This window comes from Trichoderma gamsii (genome assembly GCF_001481775.2).
Source record: "Trichoderma gamsii strain T6085 chromosome Unknown Scaffold_5.2, whole genome shotgun sequence".
In the NCBI taxonomy this organism is placed as follows: Eukaryota; Fungi; Ascomycota; class Sordariomycetes; order Hypocreales; family Hypocreaceae; genus Trichoderma; species Trichoderma gamsii.
This window is the reverse complement of record NW_020171342.1, coordinates 1,276,729-1,298,425: the sequence shown is the minus strand read 5'-3', so window position 1 is coordinate 1,298,425 and position 21,697 is coordinate 1,276,729. Positions and strand designations below refer to the sequence as shown.

General features: G+C 52.7%; 4 protein-coding genes across 4 annotated transcripts; 1 reads left to right on the top strand and 3 right to left on the bottom strand.

The window, feature by feature from the left end:
- Positions 1-844: 844 nt before the first annotated feature.
- TGAM01_v202308 (hypothetical protein) lies at positions 845-1,525 on the bottom strand (the record flags this gene model as incomplete). The annotated part of the gene is made up of 1 exon (XM_018807104.1): positions 845-1,525. One exon carries the CDS (start codon positions 1,523-1,525, stop codon positions 845-847), a length of 681 nt encoding a protein of 226 aa, XP_018659612.1.
- A 1,397-nt stretch (positions 1,526-2,922) lies between these two features.
- Positions 2,923-3,843, top strand: TGAM01_v202307 (hypothetical protein; the record flags this gene model as incomplete). Its single annotated transcript, XM_018807105.1, has 1 exon — positions 2,923-3,843. The coding sequence occupies one exon, from the start codon at positions 2,923-2,925 to the stop codon at positions 3,841-3,843; it is 921 nt and encodes a 306-aa protein (XP_018659613.1).
- Positions 3,844-4,768: 925 nt separating this feature from the next.
- Positions 4,769-7,078, bottom strand: TGAM01_v202306 (hypothetical protein; the record flags this gene model as incomplete). Its single annotated transcript, XM_018807106.1, has 1 exon — positions 4,769-7,078. The coding sequence occupies one exon, from the start codon at positions 7,076-7,078 to the stop codon at positions 4,769-4,771; it is 2,310 nt and encodes a 769-aa protein (XP_018659614.1).
- Positions 7,079-12,285: 5,207 nt separating this feature from the next.
- On the bottom strand, positions 12,286-20,584 carry TGAM01_v202305 (hypothetical protein; the record flags this gene model as incomplete). The annotated part of the gene is made up of 3 exons (XM_018807107.2): positions 12,286-17,322; positions 17,811-20,472; positions 20,541-20,584. The coding sequence occupies 3 exons, from the start codon at positions 20,582-20,584 to the stop codon at positions 12,286-12,288; spliced, it is 7,743 nt and encodes a 2,580-aa protein (XP_018659615.1).
- Between the last annotated feature and the right edge of the window lie 1,113 nt (positions 20,585-21,697).

Genomic DNA, 21,697 nt, shown 5'->3' with positions numbered 1-21,697 from the left:
GAAACTGGAGTAGTGCTCATCACTGCCGAGTGACGCTGAAGATGCTGCTCGATAGGTTAACGTCGAAGCCATTCATGGACAAGATTAACCCAGCCCTATCGGCCGACCCATCACTCAGCATGTTGACTGATTGGAGCCAACCTGTATTCTCGACATACCAGAATCTCCTCGAGGGAAGCCGCAGCAAGCGAAGACGTGTGGAGCAGCAAAATGCCAACAACAACAACAGCAACAATGGCGCCAACGTGAATAATGGCAGTAACAATAATTTCATGGGAAACTCCTTGAGCGGGTATCCCGCCAGCCATTTCATAGGCCCAGACACGGCCTTCATGGGCGGCGACACCCTCTGGGACTATCCGAGCTTCCAGCCTGTGCTGGAGTACACGGGACCGGATTTCGGATTCGACGCAGATCAGTTCTCCCAGCAGGGAGAGTGGGAGCGGTTCTTGAGCGAGAATATGAACCCGGAATCGTCGGGGCTGCTGTTTAATAACGTTGGGTGGGACAACTATGTGCAAAATTTGGAGGACAGGTTAAATGTGTAAGTGATGTGATTTTTCATTACTTATCTGTATTATTTTTACCATTATTCTTTTCATACCATCTCTACGATACACCGATTACGGTATGAATATGAAATTGGAGATGGGACTCGCAGTATTACTACGTAGGTAACTTTATCCAAGCACAGGTACATATTTCGTTGCTGGCAAAAGTCTCATTTAACGAGCACGATGACGCACACTCTGAAAAGCACACATGTCTGTATATATGAATGATGGCCACGCAGTACAAGGTTGAATAGTGGTACATTTCTATTGAAAACAAACACCTGCCTACGTTACCATACAAACTGCCGTCTGAAATCTTGAGACAAGTCAAACACTTCGCCTTGTGGCGCCATATCCCTCGCAAACATCGTGCCAGAACCCAACACCGACTCTGCGGCAGTTGGTAGGGCTGTCGCTACCGGCTCCAACGATCGAGGCGGAAATGCTTCGGCGCTGGCTCTCGAGCCCGCCTCGGCTAGGCTCTTTGGCAACGGATCTGATGGGGCAGGATATGATTCAAACGACGTCGTCGGATTCGCTTCTTCAAGGGCCGTGCCGTTTATGGCGATGCTGCCGGTACGATTGCCAGCTTGGTTACCAGTGTTGTGCCCGAGGACTTCGCCTGCCCAGCGCTTCACATCGTCTGCCGTATTCAGGGGAAAGTTGTCCCAATGGGCGATTGTGCCCGTCTTCTTGGCCTCTATTCGGCCTGCCGCGTCAGTTGTTGTAGTTGCTGCGGATGAAATGTTTGAAACATCCGTTCTTCTGCTGGGTTCATGCTTGAAGGCATCTTGCAAAACGTTGTCACCTGACACTTGGAGCAGCTGAAGAAGCACGGCCTCGGTAACTGCGAGACGCTGTTCGAGCGCTTCGATATAACCCTTTGCCGGGCCGCTGAGAATCAACCAATAGATCAGTTTGTGATTCTTTGCCCAAGGAGAGTTGGTGGCTGGAGAAGACGAATGCTGCATCTTACCGCTTGTATAGCTTCGGCCACACGCATTCCCGTTTCATGTCACGACATCGTGAACAGGTAGGCCTGCAGAAAATCTCGGTCAGCCAATGAATGAATGGACATGTGACATAAGGAAATCATCGTCTCCATTATTCGTCCTGATGAACGAGAATCTTCACTCGTACCTTTTCTCATCGCACTGTAGTTTATTTCGATTCTGCATTAGCAACTCCCATATTCAAAATAATACCTCCATCCTTCTTCTCCCTGCTGCCTCACCTTCTGCTTTCGAGATCTGCACCCGTCGCAGGCTGCGCGGCCACGGACCGGAGCCATATGAGAGTCGTTTGCCGTAGGTGGGGCCGAAAGTTGCAACGATGGGCTCTTTGCTTCAACTCATGATCTCCCCGTCAGCGGATTCGTCGTCTTTGGAATTTCCAGCCGCGGAAGGTGAAGCGGGGGCCGGTATGCGGAGCTGAGATGGATCCGTTTCTTTTTTGTCTTTTAATTTCCTGAAGGAATATAAGAGATAAGAAGGGTGTGAGATTTGAGGTTGAGAATGAAAAGCATTCGATTGGATTGAAACCCGGAGGGGCGGCTAAAAGATGTGCCGATGGCCTGAAGCCGGCACCGAAAGAGTTACATCATCGCGACTGTGGCTTTACTTTTTGGCTGCAAGTCATAAGGGAAGGAGCGACAATTTCTACAAGATGACCAGATGCTCGGGCAACTGTGCCTGAAGAGGGAAGAAAAAAAACCAAACTTGTCATCTTTCATCTTTCATCTGCCTTTTACTCATATTCGCAGAGAAGACTCTGTCTGTCTCAGTCTCGCAATGCTTGCAGCAAAGATTCCACCGCGGGGTCTCTTTTGTCCTTGATTGATTGTCTATAAACGCAGAGACTACAAAACGCCTTTTCAACGCCTACTAAAGCACTACAGATTCCTAATCTCCATCTGCATCGATGAAAACTCCAGGTAAGTGGTTGCATATCTCCTGACAGCATGCATATCTGCCCACTGATTACGTACCGCTGCTAACTGTTGCTCCTCTCTTATAGGCTCGGCATTGTCGCCTCCGTCGTTCTCCATGAAATCAAGCTTTGCGTCAATGCAAGAGGTGCAGACAACGGATGGGACGGCTATTTCCATACGCTATGCTGAGGCGCTATGCTGAGCTACTGATCCCCCTCCTCAAGCTCGGCACCAGGATCCAGTGGATTCATGGCGTCCAGCTCCATCCATCTGTAGGGGTGTGCCCCTCCATGTGCTACATATATCATGCCCATCAGGCGGCCTCCTATATCAACTTGAGTGACCCCAAATACCAGTATATGTGTAACTATTCTTCCCAATCAGCCTCTTTCTTGAACCCAAGACTGCCATAATTGCTATCCATCACCTGTGGCCAAAATGGCCACTCCCATCGCTCTCTTTCCCTCTTCTTTTACGCCATTTACGGTTCAAACACAGTCCTCTCCTCCCGTTTCAATCTACGGCATCAAATCGTCCGACTCGTCTTCATCGCTTCCCCCTCTTCTCCTGCTCCATGGATACCCAGAATCGCACATTATTTGGCATCTTATCGCCCCCAAACTGACTTCCCATTACTCTGTTGTTATCATGGATCTTCGCGGCTACGGTGCTTCTTCCAAGCCCGCCAACAACACGGAGCTCTACGCCAAGAGTCACATGGCCCAAGATTGCATTGCAGTCATGGACAGCCTCGGATATGCCAACCGACCATTTTATGTCTGCGCTCATGATCGTGGAGCCCGTGTCGCTCACAAGCTTCTCGTTGATCATCCTACCCGTGTTCGCAAGGCCATTCTCCTTGATATATGTCCCACCCTGGCCATGTACAACTCGCCAGATCCCGAATTTCCCAAAGCCTACTTCCATTGGTATTTCCTCATCCAGCCATATCCTCTTCCTGAGACGCTTATCAATGGGGCTCCGCGCCAGCTCATCGAGATGTTCCTGGGAGTCGGGAAGCATCCAATCTTCCACAAAGACGCTCTGGAAGAGTACGTCAAATGCATGGAGGATAAGGACTATGTCCACGCTACGTGCCAGGACTACCGTGCGAGTGCCACACACGACCTCGATGAGGCGAGAGAGGATCTCGATAAAGGAAGGCTAATTCAATCGCCCATCAGAGTCCTGGTGGGCAAGAAGGGCGTTGTCAGCCGTCTGTTTGATGTGGAAAAGGAATGGCGAAACGTCACTGCGGATGGCGTGCCGGTTGAGGTCGAGCACATTGACGCTGGACATTATATTCCAGAACAGGTTCCCGACACCGTTGTCTCTAACATTCTTGATTTTTTGAAGTAACAGCAGTAGCGAAGAGTGGATATGACGTCTCCAACGTTGTCGAGACTTTGAAGTAACAATAACAGCGAAGAGTGGACATGCTATGTCGTCGCCTCCCGTCACAATTTCATTTTTAAGCAGCAGAAACATCAAAGATGAGCAAGAAGCATCAAGATACCATGTTTAATTCTAATACATCTATCTCATTAGGTATATGTGTTATCGCAAAGACGCCGCTATCAACGGCAATCCCCCTTCTTCGTCTGAGAACGAAACAAATCCTTCCTGGCCCTTGTTCTAGTAAATTGCAAATGAATCGGCAAGCTGCCCAAACATGCGCATTCCCAAAATGTTTTCCATGGTGCGCCCGCTCGAATATGATTTCAGTTAAAAGCAATAAAGTCAACCGGTAAAGAAAAAGACTGTCAAGAAATATAAAAAAGAAAAAATAGAGCTGCAAAACTGAGAAAAGGGCCAATCCAGAGCCAGACAAAGAAATATTTGGAAGAAAAGAAAAGAAAAGAAAGAAAAATAGAACAACGAAGAATCAAGTCCCGCCTTAATGATGCTTTGACAGCCCATTTCTGCTGGTTGTTCCAAAATGCCCTGTATCCATCGTGTCCAAACCAAAAACGCCGTCAACCTTTGAGCAATGGTTTTCTTTTGTTCCCTTCTCAGCATTGAAATCGTTTGCTTCCAGCCATAAACCAAAATATGCTCGCCAATCTAGCTGTTCCCCTCATCTGCCCCGCCTATCCCGTTCAAATCGTCGGACTTGTTGGTGCAGGGCCGTATTGCCACCTCGTCGTTGATTATTATACACAATATACATTAATAGCCAAAAGGGGCCACGAAGAAGTATTAAAAGATGTAATTTAAAAAATTGGGGGAATGAATCTCTCAGAAGCCGCCTTGTGTATCGTAGTTTCGTTTTCGTCTTTGCCTTCTAGTTCTCGATGATGGTGGTCGTAGAAAGACGCTTGGTAGCCTCAGACCCCGAGCTGCTCATAGTCTCCAGAGTCAAGGATTGCACCGAGTAGCGGAGCGGTTTGGTTCCGTCCTCCTGGTCCTGGGGCGTGTGAGGCTCGTCGGTAGACTCACGGCCAACCGGCTCGAATTCGCTGCCATCGTCATCGACCTCGGAAGGAGGAGCTGTATCGAAGCTCGTATCGGCAACTGATGCGTCCTCTTCCTTTTCTAAAGGCACTCCGCCATCCATTGGCACACCCTTTTCGGTAGATGCATCAACTTCCTCTGGAGCATCATCAATCTCCTTGGACTCATCAACCTCCTCGGGCTCATCAATCTCCTTGGGCTCATCGGTCTTCTTGGGAGCATCAGCCTCCTTGGAAGCATCAACCTCCTTGGGAGCATCAATCTCCTGGAGAGCATCAATCTCCGTTGGCACCTTGGCGGGAGTGTCGATAATCTGAGCCATGCTTGGATGACGGCTATGAGATGCTTCTACATGTACCTCTCCGTGGGGGACCGGGACAACGCCGCCTCCAAGGCGTGACCAGAACATCTGCTCTCTCAAACGCACGCTTTCTTCCCACGCCGCCCTCTCGTTCTCCTCGTCATCAGCTCGCCAATGTCCATCCTTGATCATGCGAAGGAATCCCAGAAACTGGCAGGTGGATCGTACACGAACGGTGCAGTAGCTGCAAAGAGGATACCGTTGAGCAGAATCAGCTTCGCTCACCCGGAAACGGTAGTTGCGCAGGTGCTCTGCATCCTTGCGAGACTCGCCGCATAGCGCACAAGGGTAAAACTGTGGTTTGGGAACAGGAAGGAAGCTTGATGTCGTTGACGGCACTGGGATAGGCTCTACTACCAGCGAACCATCGGCCACGGCGGCCAGGACAGTACGACGGGCTAGCCATGACAGTCCCGGTGCGGCATCGAGGCGCAGTGTTGGCTCGATATCTTCGGTCAAGGTGCGCTTGTAGAAGCGGGTTTCCTTGAGATGAGGGATCGTTGTATTCGTCGAGTTATTCGCATTGGGAGATTGCGGGGTGCTATTGTTGTTGCTTGAAAAGCCACCCAATGATGAGGTAGACCCGTTGGAAACATGCACGCTAGAAGTCGAGCCGCCAAGTCCAATGAGGCCGCCAACAGAGCCACCAGAAGTGCGGTTTCCCGGACGCGGACGAGTAAGGTGAGCAAGTGCAACGAAGTCTTCATATGCGGCGAGATCGGTTCGCATGACTGGCTGAATCAGATGGATGTAGCTGGTCGGAGGGGCCGGTGAATGTTGAACATCAGTAGAGTGTCTAGCAGGAGATGGTGTCGGTTTGTCGGGGATCATGTGGTCTTCGTCCTTGGACTCGAAGCCGGGAGTGGAGGGCGTCGTGTTGTTGGTCTGGTCGTCACGTTCCATCATCATGGCCTCCATGACCTGCTTCAGCTCAGATAGCTGCTCCTGTTGCGACTTTAGAAGGCTCTCGGAATCGGTGAGCTGAGACTTGAGCTGGTCGTTCTTCTTCTGTAGCATGTTTTGCTGAAATTGAGCGTCTTCCTTGACGGTAATGACCATTTTGTTTGCCTCTTCGAAAAGGGCTGTTGTGAGGTTTTCTAGCTCTTGCTCAATCTTTCGCTTCTCCTTTTCTGTATCTAACCGGCCCTTGGTCTCTTCAGAAAGCTTCTGTTGGAGGACTTTCTTCTCGGCAAGCCAGTCCCTGCGTTCACTCTCCAACGTAGTTTTGCGAATCCAGACATCCCCGGCCATCATTTCGCGCTGAGAGGCCACCTGAGCCTCCAGTTCGCGAATGCGCCCGTGGGCAGTGTCCAGATCATGGCGGGTTGCTGATAATGTGTCATCAAGCGTAGTTGAATGGTTGATGGCGTGGATGAGTTTCGTGCTGAGCGTGGCAACTTCGTCGCTGAGGCCGGGATGCTGGGAGGTAGTGGAGAAGCTATCGTCGTTGTCGTGACCGATGCCCAAGTGGGAAGTCGAAGGCCTGGCTCCGTTGATGGACGAGCTGGCGGTTCGCATTCGGGGATCGGGTAGGGTGCTCATCTCGCTGCTGGAGAAGTAGGATGAAGCTTTTGACGCGAGTGAGATGATGGGCAGCTGCGAAACTGAGGGTGATTTAGGCGGTGGGCGAGGCCTGTATGATGACGACGAATCGTCGACAGATCCGGGCGTTGTTGATATTGACCGCAGATGGCTGAGAGATCGGGCTGAGGAAGGAAAATGCTGTGACCAGCCGGCGACGTGGATAAAGCTGAAGGATAAGTTAGTGGGCGACTCCATGGTTTCTTCGCGTTGCCTTATGGACGAGTCATTTGTGCCGCCGAAGCGCAGGCGAGATAAGCTCAAGATTCAGGACGCGGTGGGAATGTGAAAGCATAATAAAGTGAAATGAAATCAAACTCAAAAAAGAGGAAATAAAAATTAAATTCAGATACCGGCCGGGACGTCGGAATCAAGCGACGCAGGCGGGAACAAGAGTGGAGGTGCGGGAAAGAGGGAACATGCATGCAGGTATGACGTACGAATCCATAGTTGCAGCTTCCTCGAAGCAAAGGCTGAGTGAGCCGGGTGGTTCCTTTTCCTCACTCAATCGCCGCTACTTTGCGAGCGATGCCGTCACTGGTGTAAATCGCTGTCGGTGTTTTCCGTATGCGGGTTCGATTTGTCGTCGCTGTCGCCTGATCGCAGAAGAGAATGAAAGAGAAACTCCAAATGCCCTCTGGTAGAGGATGGTGGAAGGGAGGTTAGGTGTTGGAGGATGTTGAGGAGGAGTTGGGAAATAAAGAAGTAAAAGTAAAGTAGAGTACGGCTGAGAAAGCAGCAAGCGAAGAGTCCAGCACTGGCTTGCCGCTGGCCGCAATCGGGATTAAATAAAAAGCTGTAAGGGTTGCGAAGTATCGTATGGCGAATAAGTGTACTAGTAGTAGTCCTGAAAGTAAAAGGACGTACTATGCAGGTATCGAAAAGAAAAAGAAGCCAAAAGGAGTGCTAAAAGGGAAGACAAAGAAAGTTCGCAGGGAAGAGGGCGCCAAGCGTATGTGGCGCTGAACGCGCGCAGAACGATTTTGCGGATACCCGAATGGGGAAAAACTGGAAAGCGAGAGGCTGATCTGATAGAGAGACCTAACAGAGCGTCGAACAGAGAGTGACGGAGGGATTCTGAGACTGGGAAAACCAGAAAGAAAAAAAATCCAGGAACAAAGAGAGCTAAGACGGCGTTGTCGGATGCCGGACTACGGAGCTGGTAATAAAGGAGGTCGGTCGGAAAAAGGAAGCGCGGCACACGGTAGAGAAGATTTGGCAGCGCACAAGCCAAGGATGTGCAATAAAAAACGGGCGAGGGAAAGGGTGCCGAAAAAAGGGTCTAGGGCGCGTATACGAGTACGACGCCGCCGTTTGCTTGCTGCAGCTGCAACGTTTCTCGTCCTTGTCGCCGCGTCTTTGATATTTGCTGAGCGAGGTCTTTGTTTGCTGTATCGCGAGAGGTTGATACTGGATTTGTTGAGCCGCACTCGGATCGTGGTGTAGGAGGAGGAGGAGTAATGGTAGATGGGAGGAGTAAGATCGACTATTGATTGATAGCTGGATGGGATGGGAAGCGTATAGGCAAGTCTCTTGTGAGGGGTGCCGTGTGCTTGGCCTATGAGGGAGGGAAGCGGGCGACGAATAGCCTCTGCTTTGCTCTGCCCGTTGTCAAATGGCGTCTTTTTCCTTGCGCGGGAGGCAAAAAGACGGCCCCAAACTTGGCCTTCTCGCGCAAGCCGCACTGGGCTACTTTGCAGGTACTAGCCGTACCTAGTCTGGAGAAGTACAAGCAAGGTGCTAGCTCCTGCGATGGTGCCAGTCGAGAAGCAAGGAGAGCGGCAGCGCCACGCTCAAGCCTCGTTTTCACCCACTGGAGCGGGCTCTGGGCCAGGCCTGGTGGCGGAGCGTCACTCGGCAGAATTCGATGCCCCGGCTCGACTCTCTTGCGTGTCTGTTGATGCCGTGCCGAAAGTGAGGAGAGGGAACTGGGGTGCTGATGATGTGAGATGGAGAGGGGAGATTTGACCAAACAACACTGTAGTTCTGGTATTGACCAAGGTGACTCGTTAGTTAGCTGGGGACAAAGGCGTGAAGCAGTCAGTAGTCTGCCATGAGGATGATGGCTGGCTTGGCTGGCTTGGTATGAATCGAACGGGTTGGTTGATGCCATGCTCGTGCATACGTACTACGTCAAATGGAATCAGGCGGCCCAGCCGATCTGGAGGCTCCCTCGTCACTGAAACTTGGTTGGCCTCTCTCTAACCTCTTTGCCCTGCGCGGTTCTTGTATCGCCAAGGGCACTTTTGGCCTAGCCGGTGGAGAACTGGATGCAGCAGCACAGCTCCACGAGGCACATGGATGGGCGTCGTACATAGATAGCCGGGGCAGGTGGAACAAAAAGGCGAGTCAAGGGATCGCGGCTGGAGCAGGGCCCCCAGCTTTTGTGGCCTGTGACGTGACAGCTGTAAAGGCGCATGTATATATTGTATGGATGCTGTTAGTGGTATATGTCGTACAGTGGCTGGAATTCCACAACATGAAGCCATCGCCAGCGTAAAGAAGAAAAAGAGCAGTTGGTGATGGCCGATACCTGAGGAAGGAGCAGGAGTGACATCCAAAGGTACCTGCAGCCGCTAGCGCCTTTTCGCTGCTGCCCGTCCAATAACCCTAACCCTGATTAGGCAATACTTTTTTTTCCTGGAGGCGGCAACGCAGCGTTTCCAGCGGCTGAGACTTTTTTTTCTTCTCACTTGACCTGACTCTCTAGACTCTTGTTTCTCAGCTCGGTCTCGATTCTAAGACACTTTGTCAAGCAGGCACTTTCCTGAGTGCTCGGTTCTTCTGTTGCCCAAGATCCGAAGCAACAGCTGCATCACGGCCAACCAAAGCACAGTGCTGCATGCAAACTCAGCCAATGAATGACGGAGGCCTGACGCTGCGACGCTATCATCAACACGCAAGGGCCCGTACTGGGTACTTGGGGTAGCATCTTGTAGGTATCTGGTATCTTGCCTTTAGGCGGCAGCGATCTTTAAATGCGCATGTATCCTGTACCCGGTCAGTGCGCGGTGTCCTGGCGCTGGTCTCGATCCTTTTTATTTTCCTATTTCCATTTTTCGATTTTGCATGTCACCGTTAATGATTGATTATTCTGGCGGCTAAAGAGGCCAGAGCTCCCAATAGCCGGCATCGTTGGAAGAGAAACCAGCTCAGCTACCTCCCGACGAATGTACGCATTGTCGTATTCTCCCAATTTGAAATACTATTCGGAAAAGCAACGACGGCTACCACCTGGGTGACATTTGCTGTGCCTTCTTCCGATACTACAAAGGTTCTGCGCCGTGCTACTGCACAAGAAGGTTCCTCACCTGCAGCCATTAAACCAGGAGCCTCTCGCTCGCATGCAGCTGCTCGATACATGTCTAAACTCCGGGCCTCGTACCAGGGACGAGGCTCCATCGCCGTGCAGAAAACGGCCCAGCTGCCTTGCTGCCCCTACAGCGCCTACAGCGCATCCAGGCCCTGCAAAGGCGCGTCAGGTGTTCTCAGATGCAGGGGTATCTCGCTGCTTGGAGCGCCTAGAGTGATCCATAGCATGTAGCCTGTGCCGTTAGCCTCTCGCCTCCATGCCAGTCAGCAGCAGCATCTTTGGCCTCTTTGTATGGATCCTCATCCTCGCTTTTGATAAAAGAGCCAATTGAGCCTTTCAATCTATTTCCGAGGCTTTCTTGGAGACCTACTACTACTCCTTGCTTGGAGTCTGTGAGCACAACAAAAGACAAGAACAGCGCATGAAACAACACTTAACACGTTTTGTCTGCCAACAAATCACCATCACATCACCAACCCGGCCAATTGATTTCGAATCACCATCTTCGTCACATCGATCAATACCTACCTATCACAAGCATCAATCAATAGCTGGCCCCCGCGCCCTCGCCACAGGCCCAACTATTGGCCCCCCCTCAGAAGAGCAAAAGTCCAATGCATCTACGAAGCAAATCCATCGATAGAGCCACCTGCTATACTCCGCAAAATCCTCCCGTATCCCGTTCATTCATCCGCTAGCAGCAGGTGGTATCACTGCCTATCGCTCGTATTTCCAAGGGGAGAAAGAAAAAAAACTGCCGAGTGAACGAGTGCCTTGTTTAGGGCGATTCTTACTCTCACTGCTCTATCTACTACGCCATTTGCAAATCCACTACCTGAAACTGACGAGGATCATCAGGCACAATTTGCGCGCGCCCCATCTCTGCGGCCTCGTATCACACTTGCCAATCCATTGCATACGAGCGCTCGTAACCAAAATCCCATCAGATGTCCTCTGCATTGAGATATATGGGGCAGACTATTGCTAACACCAGTTCGTCAAACAACGCGTTCATTACCCGTACAAGTTGCAAGAAAGAGCAGCTCCCAATCGCCTACCTTGCGTCCAAGCTAGTCGCTTTCAAGAACTTCAACGGACAGGCACAGCCAAAAAGCGATGTTCCCCAGTTCTACTTAAAAAGTACCTGGAGGGTGATATTTCGCACAGCAGACAGGTACAGAATAGACTCAACGTAGTGTAAACGCGTCATCGTAGCCATCTACTCGCTTTACTGTATACAAGCGTATCCTCAGCGTTTAGGGAGAGGGGAGAAGAGAAAAGGCATTAAACTCCATGCAGCCAAAAACGAAGATTGAGCGCAAACCAGTCTAGTCCCCAAATTATATTACCATTTCCGTACCTCATGCGGAGCACACTTGATGACTGTTTCTCTTTTCGTGACGTGAGGCTTGTGCTAGCCTTGCTAAACCGACCGATTCCGTCATCGTTTCATCTCCATCGCCGGAAGAGCCGCTACGTTACCTAAGGCAGGGCAGGATTACTAAATGGACACCGCGACGAGCCATGTGAATATCAACAGCCTACGGAGTACTTTGCTCACTAATGAAGAAAGGAGAGAGGCAGAGATTAATGAAGCATTGGAAGAAAGGTGCTTCAGCGAGGGACAAGTATTATTAATATTTCTATTTTGGATACTCTTCTTGCAATCTGACTGGAAAGAGGCTTCGAAGCAATCGCGTAATCATGGCTGTGTTGGAATTTCCTTGTACCTGTACAGGCCTCTTATAGCAAATATAAACAAACCATGCTTAAAACAAATATTGTTACATCAACTGACAGGCGCTCGTTCTAGTCAAGTTGTATCTGTGTATAGCTACATGATCGCAAATCAATTTCCCACTGTAGCAAGCAATCTCTCTCTTTCGTCAAAGTTGATCCTCTCTCTTCCATCTTTCTGATCCATGCCATTTGTACAAATGAAACTGAATTGGGTATCTGAAACGACACATATGTCCTTCTCTAGGGGAGAAACTACAGAGCTGGATTAAATATATAAGGGGGAAAAAAAAAGAAAAGAAAATGTGAAAGAAAATAAATAGCAATTTGTCGTATGTACCGCAAACTAAATGGTTCATTCTTCTCTCCAGTCTGCAAATTCTTGCTCGCCAAATGGGTTCCATTCTTGACCGGGATAGCTAGTCGCACTCATTTTGGGCGTCTCGTCCTCCGGCTCGTAGAATATCTTCTCCTCTTGTGATGCCAGTCTAATGGCTCGCTTGCGTGCTTCTTCGGTGTCCTCTAATTCAGCCACCACAGTATTAGATCGCTTCACGTTTGTCTGTGCGGCTCCAGCTGTCGAAGTTTCTGCCTGCTCGTTCGACATGGTTCGAGATACAGTGGGTTGCACGCCATCCTCCAGCTTTCTAGGCGTAGCAGAATAAAGATCGTCCTCTTCCAGCTGTTGAGCCTTTTCTATATCGATGCCGAGGCTTGAAGCTCGAGTCGATTCGTCAGCCTTGTCTGATTTTGTTTCATTCAAATTTGGCTTCTGATCGGCCCCAACCGACACAGCTGGACTTCGTGAGGCAGATCGGAGACCATTCGCGACAGGTAGGTTTTCTCTTTCAGACGGCTTCGGGCTGGCCGATTGCGATTTTGCCAGATTGCCACCCAAATCACTGGATGGTCGCGGCAGTCCAGCTCTGCTATTCTGGCTGCTTTGAGAATGATGCCTATTGTGCTGCGCATTCAGCGAGCTGGGGCTCTGAGAGTTAAAGTAGTCAGATCGAGGATCGGATGGAAATCTCATATGCAAAGATCTCTCATGAGGCAAAGGTGCCGAAACCGGGCCTTGAACCATTGGAGGTGACTGCTGGGCTCCGTGATATTGGGCCGGCTGAGGCTGATGATGCTGATGCTGATAACTCATGGGTGGAGGGTGAGCTCCCTGCCATTGTCGTTGCGGATGTTGTTGCGGATGTTGTTGCGGATGTTGTTGCGGATGTTGTTGAGGGTGAAGATGCAGATGCTGCGGCTGCGGCTGCTGCTGCTGCATGTGTGATGGTACAGGAGCAAACTGACCATGTGACATCTGTTGACGAGGATTTGGTTGATATGGTGACAGCACGATTCTACCCTCGCCGTGCACCGCTGCATAGCCTCTGGGAATCGGGACGCTTTCATAACGCGGCTCTGATGAACGAGTTTGGCCTTGCGGCGGCGCGCCCTGTTGCTGCAGAGCCCCAGGGGGCATAGTCTTTGCTCGGGGAAGATTGGGTGGCTGCATAGGTTGCTGCATAGGTTGTTGCATAGACGGCTGCGAGTATTGATTTACAACAGGCCGTTGCCCCTGCCCCTGCCTCTGCACTTGTCCAGGCTGCGGCTGATATCCCTGCGGACGAGGCTGTGGGTTTGGGTTCGGGTGTGGAAGCTGTCTAGCGCTGGGAGACGGCTCGGGGCCTTGAGTTTGGACAAGCTCTTGCTGCTTCGAGGTTCGTCTGAGAGCTCCCAGCAGCTTATTGGCCTTGATCTTCTCTCCCACTGGAGTCTTGCCCTGGCTCTGTTGCTGCTGCAACTGAGGCGGCTGCTGTTGCTGCGGCTGCGCCTTTTGGGAAATTTGCTCCGTCACTCGGTTCCTAAATCCCTTCCATCGCGATCCCTGGTTTTCTTTCTGTTGAGGTGAACCATCTGGGGGTTGAGTAAATGCTCGCCCAGATAGAACAGGAAGTCCTGAGAAGAGATTTTGTGATCCAGATTGCCGGTGGCTGTAGACTGGGGTCGACGCCTCTGAAGCGACAGAGGCATTGGAAACGCTCACGGAGGGCGGATATTGAGACCGCTGCTGCAGCGCTGGTTGGTTTTTATCAATGGGAACAGTTGATAGCTGAGAGAAATCCTGAAATTGCTGTCTCTGGTTTGATGCCAGTGGAAGCCGCTGCTGAATTATAGGCCGTTGCTGAGATTCGGGTCGTTGTTGAGGCTCGGGACGTTGCTCAGGTTCAAGTCGCTGCTGAGATGTCGGCCGCTGCTGAGATATAAGCTGTTGCTCAGACTCAAGTCGTTGCTGAGATATAGGTCGCTGCTGAGTTTCAGATCCCTGTTGAGGCTCAGGTCCTTGCTGAGGCTCGGATCTCTGTTGAGTCTCCGGACTTTGCTGGGATTCAGGCCGAACCTGAGACTGGAGAGTGGCTAGAGGATCGGCATTCTGCGCCTCTGGCAGCTTCACAACGGCCAAAGCTGGCGAGTGCAGCTGCTGGTGCTCAGACGCCGGCGTTACAGCTTTGCTAGATACCTCCGACTTTGTCATCTGTGGCGAGGCCTCACGAGAAATTGCCGCTTCCTCTTCTTTGGCTTGGTGCAAAGAGAATTCTTCCTGCTGAACAGACTTGGCATCCGACTTTTCACGAAGCGAAGAGACGGATGGGAAAGAATGGATCGATGGAGGTAGATCCTTTGTAGCAGCAGACTGATTGATAGCATCAAAATCAGCAGGTGCAGGTGCAGGAAGAGACGCCTCAGGAGGCGGCGTAACTAAAATCTCATTTCGCTCCAGGATATGCTCCTCCGCCTTGAGGTTGGACGATATGGAAATGTCTGGAGACACTGTTTGTGATCGTGAAATCTCTTCTTCGCTCACGTCATCGTCCAATCCCTTGAGTTGAAGAGCGGCCATCTTTTCTTGGAACATGAAATCCTGAAGCTTGGGAGTCTTTTCGTCCGTCGTCGAATCGGCTTTGAGCCCAAGCGGCGCTTCCAAACCCTCGCCGCCCGCAAGATCTTGGCCGACTTGAGAATTGTCCTGACCCATTCCTTGTGCTAATTGATTAATCGGAGGCGATGCCACCGCTGCAGGAACTGCCTCTTCTTGGGTGCTCACAATATTGGACAGCGGAGAGACTGCTCTGGCTTGAAAATTGATAGAGTTGTCAAGAGGAGCAGAGTGAAGGTGAGAGTCAGTAAGATGCTTCTGAGGAGGCTGCTCTTCCTGGCGGTAATCTTGGAGTGATTCCTCGAATCCTAAGCTAGACATTGAATCCAGCGGGTCAGATGCAAAGTCCAAAGACGGCAGTTGCATAGGTGGTGCCTGGATCGTCGCTTGAGAGACCTGTCTTTGGTCATCGCTCTGTTGGGACGTGGGCATTGGGCCCATTGAAGTCCGATCTCGATCTTGACGGGAGCGACCAAACAGGCCAACAATGCCGGATACCTTGGCGATATCGGATATCCTCCTCTTTTGAGGATTTGCTTCGCTACCAGGACCAGCAGCTTGCTCAAACGCGGAATTTGAGGTAGACGAGCGAGAAAAATTACCAGGGCCAATCTTGCCACTGAACAGAGAGCGCTTCCGCTCTTCGTGAGAGTCAGTGGGCACCTCCACACCTCCAGCTTGATTTCGAGGAGCCTGATCTGCCGATATAGGGCGGCCAGCGAGTCCGAAAAAGCTGGCTCGCTTTTTCTTTCGATCCGAGGCGTCTTCCGTTGCCACGCTGGCTTCGGACATTTCGTCTCCTCGCGGTCTAGCGTCTGAAACAGAGCTTCGGCGTTCTCTTGAGGTGGCTCTCGCAAGTCGTGTTCCAATGTCTCTGAATATGCCAGAATTCCTCCTACGGCCACGGTCATCAGTTGTCACACCACTCGCGGGGCTGTCTGGTCCACCCTGCTGCTGCATCTGTTGTTGTTGTTGTTGTTGTTGTTGTTGTTGTTGTTGCTGTCGTGGGCCAGCTGCTCCGTCTCTAGGCGGGCGGCCTTGTTGCATCTGGGGAGGGGGAATTCCTTGGCCTCGAACGTGCTGCTGCCGCGGGTCTTGCGCGGGAGAGAGAGAAAACAAGTCTGGATAGCGCCGAGCAGATGACGGAGGCACATCGCTCCTGAATCGCCCTAGAGGGGCCTGAGTAGGAGGCATTGGAGGAGCTGGGTATTCTAGACCAAGCTCTTTATCGTATGCGCTGTAGGCAAACTGCTGTGCAATATCTGTGCCAGAACGCTTCTTGGTGACTTGAAGTGGCGCAGCTAGATGGCTTTCTTCCAGTACCCAACCTGATGGCGGAGGTTTTTGGACTAAGCTACTCAATATCGGCGCAGGCATTCCCGAAGGCACATTTTGGGGGCCGCCCTGGGCGAATTGAGGATGAGGTCCTCCAGGATATTGTTGCTGCTGTGGTTGCTGATACTGGTGACCCGCATTAGGGGGCTGCCCCTGACTAAAGTTGACTGCCGTCGGCAGCGGTACCCCTTGCATTGGCTGAGGGGGAAGGGCTTTGTTCGTATTGATCAAGGCGTCTGTAGAAGCTGCTACCGGCCTGTCGAAGCCGCCAGGACCTACGCCATTGTTGCCGTCGGTGCCGGCAACAGCCCAGCCATTGGCGTCGTCGGCGTTATTGTTGTCGTCGTCATCCTCCTCGTCCAGAGAGAAGCGCTCCGTGGCCCGTCGAGCCTTGGGCTTGGGGCCAAACGTCGAGCCTCGCCTGATGGGCGGCAGGCCGATGAAGGACGAGTTGCGCTGGGGCGTATCCGGGCCGCTCTGGGGCTGGTTTTGAGTTTGGGATTGGGTTGGTGGCTGCCAGGCTTGATGTTGGGGCGCATTAGCTCCGGCTGCAGCCCCGACAGCAGCTCCGACAGCAGCTCCAGCTCCAGCTCCAGCTCCAGCTCCAGGACCCGCGGCCGCCTGCGTCGCCATTGCTCGGTGCGACATGGACATTCGCTGGGCCTGGCTCTGCTCGCCTTGGTGTTGCACCATGACCCAGTCGTCCGGTGTCACCATGTCCAAGTTCACGTCCGACGCCCCCGGCTGGCCGGCGGGGAAGAAGCCTGCGCCTGCCTCGTGCTCTGCTGACGCATAAGCCCCGGGCAGGAAGGAACTGGCGATTACTAATTCGCCCAGTCTGACGTGTTCGTCGTCGTCGATGGATTCTTTGACGGGCGACACGTCCTGGTGCTGGATGTCGTTGTCGACGGCCCACGGAAAGGCCGATCCAGGCCCCGATGCGGCGTTCAAGGGTGAGATCGGGGACGGGTCGGGCAGCTGTGGCGGAGTCGTCTCTTTAATCTCGACGCTGCTGGTATGTGGGGCGGGATCGTCCTGCGGTCTTGGCTCGAGGCTGAAGCGCCATGTCGAGCGTCGATGCGGTTTGTGGGGGACGGGATGGTCCGGAGGAACGGTAGTATCGGCCTGTAGAGAAGAAAAGAAAACATTAATACTTCATTCACCACACTATGAGAAGTCGAAACAGGGCTGTTCATGTGGGGAGTGGCGGGAGGGTGTGACGGGGAGGAGAATTCTATGGGGAATGTTGGTGTGAAGAAGAAGCTGCTGCTTTCGGTATAAGAAGAAAAAAAAAGGAGGCAAATGATCATTTGCCGTGATATTCCTATCTCATTTGCCCACGATTCACACATCATGATGCCCCCAATTGTTTGTCTTTTTCTAGCCCCATATATAACGGGAAGGGCGGATACAAAGAATTCTAGTCTCAGAGCATCATTCAAGATAGCCGACATTGTATCCAGAAAGCAGTAAGAGAGAGTGGCAGACGTGAGTGAGAGTGAGAAGAAGAATATTATTCCTGTCAAGGGAAGAAAATGAAGAGGAAAGACGATAGATCGGGCCCACTCACTGCGAGTAGGGTCTTAAGAGAGAAAAATCAATCAATGAAATACCTTGTCCCCGCTTCCGCGCAGCTTGCTTTTGCCCTTGCTCAACAGTCCCTTGCCCATCTTTCCAGCTGAATGCATGAACTCCTTGCTCTTGTTGCCAATCTCTTTGCCCGAGTGGCTCAGCGCGCTGCCGGACATCTGAGATGGCATCGACAATCCACCCAACCTGGAGCGAGCGCCGCCACCTCCGCCGCCGCTCTGGGGCCCGGCTGTGCTCGGCGACTGCTGGTAATAGGGCTGTTGACCGGAGGCCTGGGATCCCGCCGGCAGAGCAGCATTGTTAGTCAACGGAGACGTCAGGCCCGGAACAGACTTGGAGGCCGGGAGATCGGGATGCTCGGCCGTCATGTGCACCAGCCAAGTGTCCAGGCCAGAGTCTCTGGCAGCCAAGATCTGGCGCGCTTCGCCATACTTGCCTATCCTCTCCACAGGCGTCGACAATGCCATGATGTCCTTGAAATTCATTGCTTTGGCCTGGAGGAGTGCCGCATTGTGAACAGGGGTCTGTGGAGCGGGTACCGACGCTGCAGAAGTCGGTGAAGATACGGCCGGGTGAGATTCTGCAGGAGGTGGAGTTCCCGTCTCCAGACTGACGGATCCCCGGTCCGCCAAAGGCTTTTCATCCACAATGGATTGGCGCGCCTGTTCATGGGCCGTGGTAGAAGGCTTGTCACTGAGGACAGACACAGACACCGGAGAGGGAGGCTCTGGAAGTGACGAGTCCTGCCCCGGGAGGGATGTCTGAAGCGACAGCGGTGCACCCACGCCCGATCCCGCCGGCAGTGCCTGCGACAGCTGGGATACAGGGCTATGGCTACGAGACTCGTTACTCAGGTTCGTCACGGATGGCTCAAGTTGCTGGCCAGACGGCGCAGTAAGGTGAAGCGCAGGAGCAGAAGATCCATCGTCTGTTGGCGGGGCTGCAAGGGGAGTGGGAGTCTGCGCCTGGTTGGTTGGAGTGCGCTGCTCGTCCTCCCAAGAAAACCTCCGTCTGAGTGAAGAATGAGGCTCCAGTGATTCCTCTGCTCCCTCTCCTTGCTGCTGTTCCTGTGCCGATTGCTGAGGCGGCTGTGGAGTGGCGAGAGTCTCAGATGGCGGTGCCGGCGCCTCATCTACGCTTCCTGCAGCATCTGCCCAGTAGCTATCGTAATCTCCAAGAGTGTAGCTGCTCTCTCTGACGGCACTTCCATCTCCCGCTGGATGCAGCTGAGGGCCATCGCTAAAGGGCTTGGCTTCAGCAGCAATTACACCCGAAGGGCTGAGAGTCCGCATGATCTCATCACTAAGCACGTCGTTCTCTTTCAGGGGGCTATCTTTAACGGGAGACGATGTGCTGGCGCTGTAAGCCTGCATTGTTTGGAACAGCTGAGGATTCTCAACCTCTGCCAAAGATGCTGTCCTGCCCGGCTGAAGAGGCTCTGTAGGAGTGATTTTCGTGCCTTGTGAGTCAAACATGGGACCGGCGGTTCGTGGCTCGTGGGGGCTAGGCGTTCGCAAAGGGGGGACAGAAGGAATATTTCTGCCGGGAAATAGATCGGCGGATTGAGAGAAAGGCGCACCGCCCGCTATCTCTGAATGGTCTTGGCCTTCAGCCGATAGACTGGTTTGATTGTAGTCAATGGCTGGAAGGGCAGCTGCTGAGCTGGCAGTCGGTTCTTCACCTGTATCCCCGCGCACTTCATTAATAACGGGTTCTTTTGGAATATTGTTGCTCGTAGACGATGAGAAGAGGTCTGTTCCAAAGGCAGACATACGTGAAAGGTCCGGCAGCTTGGGGCTGACAGACATTCGCCCACGGTCAATTTGAGACTCAACAACGTCTGGATGGATTCCCAGGCCGCCGGGCTGGTCAGCATAAGATGAAGGCTCCTCGTCTCTTTCCCAGGTATCACGTGTATCTTCTCTAGCCAAAGGTGCCGGCACAAATGCACCTTGATCGCTTCCAGCGGTGGCAGTCGGAGCAAGCGCTAAAGCCGCCTGGTCTTCACTATCGTCCGCAAGACGACTGTAGTTATCGGGGGAATAGATGACGGGAGGCGGTTGGTCTGCGGGCGGTGGGGATGTGGCGGGATTCTGCGGCGGCGTCATGAAACGATCACCAGCAACGGGAGGAGTGGACGAGGGCTTCACGGCCTGTTCAAAGCTGGAAGTGCGCGACACGTTGAAGCCGCTTGGGCCTTGCTGAAGCTGTTGGGCCTGCGAGGGCAGCTGAGCTATGCCGGCCAACGACTGATTGCTGCCGTTGCCGTCGTCGCGCGCCGGCACAGACTGGGGTGATACCACATGGTCGTTGGCAATCGAGTCCGAGGCGCTGCGGATCGATAGGTCCGACACATCAGGCGACGCCACTGCAATGCGCGGAGACTCGCTGGGTGGCACGGCGGGAGGCTGCGGAACCTGGGATCGCAGCGACGGCAGCGCACTCAAGCTCGAGGCCGGGCTGGGCGTGTTGTGGCGAGAGTGTAGCAGGTCGGTGCCGGTAAAGGTGCGCAGCGAGGGGTTGATGGGCGGAGGCGTGGCCGACTCGTCGTGATCAGACTCTTCGTCGTACTCGTCAGCTCCCCAGTCGTCGCCGTCATAGTTTTGGACCTTGGCCTCAACCCATTTTCGTGTCTTGTTGCGCTTAACATTGACCTGGTAGCTTGTTGACTGAGAGTCTTGGTTTCTAGAGGAGGAAGACGAAGGGTCAGTTTTGAAAGCTGCGATGCGAGGAAATTGGGAGCTTGCTCGTACAGAGAAGTCTGAGCTCGCCTCACTTGGTTGTGCGAGCCCTCCATTGTGTCTTGGGACAGGATGCGAAAGCGTTCCTACTGTCTGGACCTAAGCTCTAAGCATGCTTCTTCGAGCTTGGAAAAAGAGCTGCAGAGGACCGTCAGATGGGAATTGCTCCCTCCTCCAAGCGTACAGCTGGTAGGAGTGATACTGTGGCCAGCTGCTCGCCGTCCTTTTGAAGCCCGCAGATGATACAGAAACAAGACGAGTAACTTGATTTATTTGCGATTTTGCGAAAATATCAGTTCGAGCGGAGTAAGTCGTCGGCAAGGGCTACACGGGAGAAAACAGCCGAGAAACTGAAAATGAATAGAAGACGCCGACAAATAATATTGATGTGTTATTACAGAAGAATCAAACAAAAGCGCCGCAATCAGAGATTTGTTGCGATCTGGCGAGGATGCGGAGATGCGGAGAGGAGGAAGGCGTGAACCGCTGGTGGCACTTTTGAGGCAGGAGATGGTGCTCTTGCACTGGCTCTTACCACTTGCCCAGCGTTATGCGCTACAAAATACATCAGATTGTACTGGGGGAAAGCGAAAAGGCTGGCGCGTCGCAGCGCCTGTGGCTGGTGATGGGGATCGATGATGGCACGGCACAGGCTCCAGGGCTTCAAGGGCGACGGCCTAGAACCGCATCAACCCAGGTACTGGGTACCGGAGTCGATACAGAGTCATCCCCACGAACCATAATCAAACGAGGTAGACGCTACTCAGCCCAGGCCGTGAACTAGACGGGATCCTCCTTACGACCTCTGGTGGCTATGCCCACCCCGGCGCCCGCTATCCACTACCGGCTTTGGCCTTTGTCGAATACGATTTGCCCAAGTATCTCGTCCTACTGCGGGCTCTATGCCGGTACTTTGTCGGGCTTCGGTCCAATGAGTACGCACGTGTGGCGACCTTGCAATTCGAACAACGTGGATTCATCAAATCTCCCTGGTGCGCTAGAGCCGCCGTTACGAACGAAACCATCGTCTGTTGTTCAACCCCATCATTTCGACCCTCAGCAGGGACTTCGCTCCTTATACCTTTTTCGAGTTTACGTCTTACTTACTTTTGTTTTTAATTAACCTATCCTTGCCGCGCCATCAGCCCGCCTGAATCTGCCATTTCCGA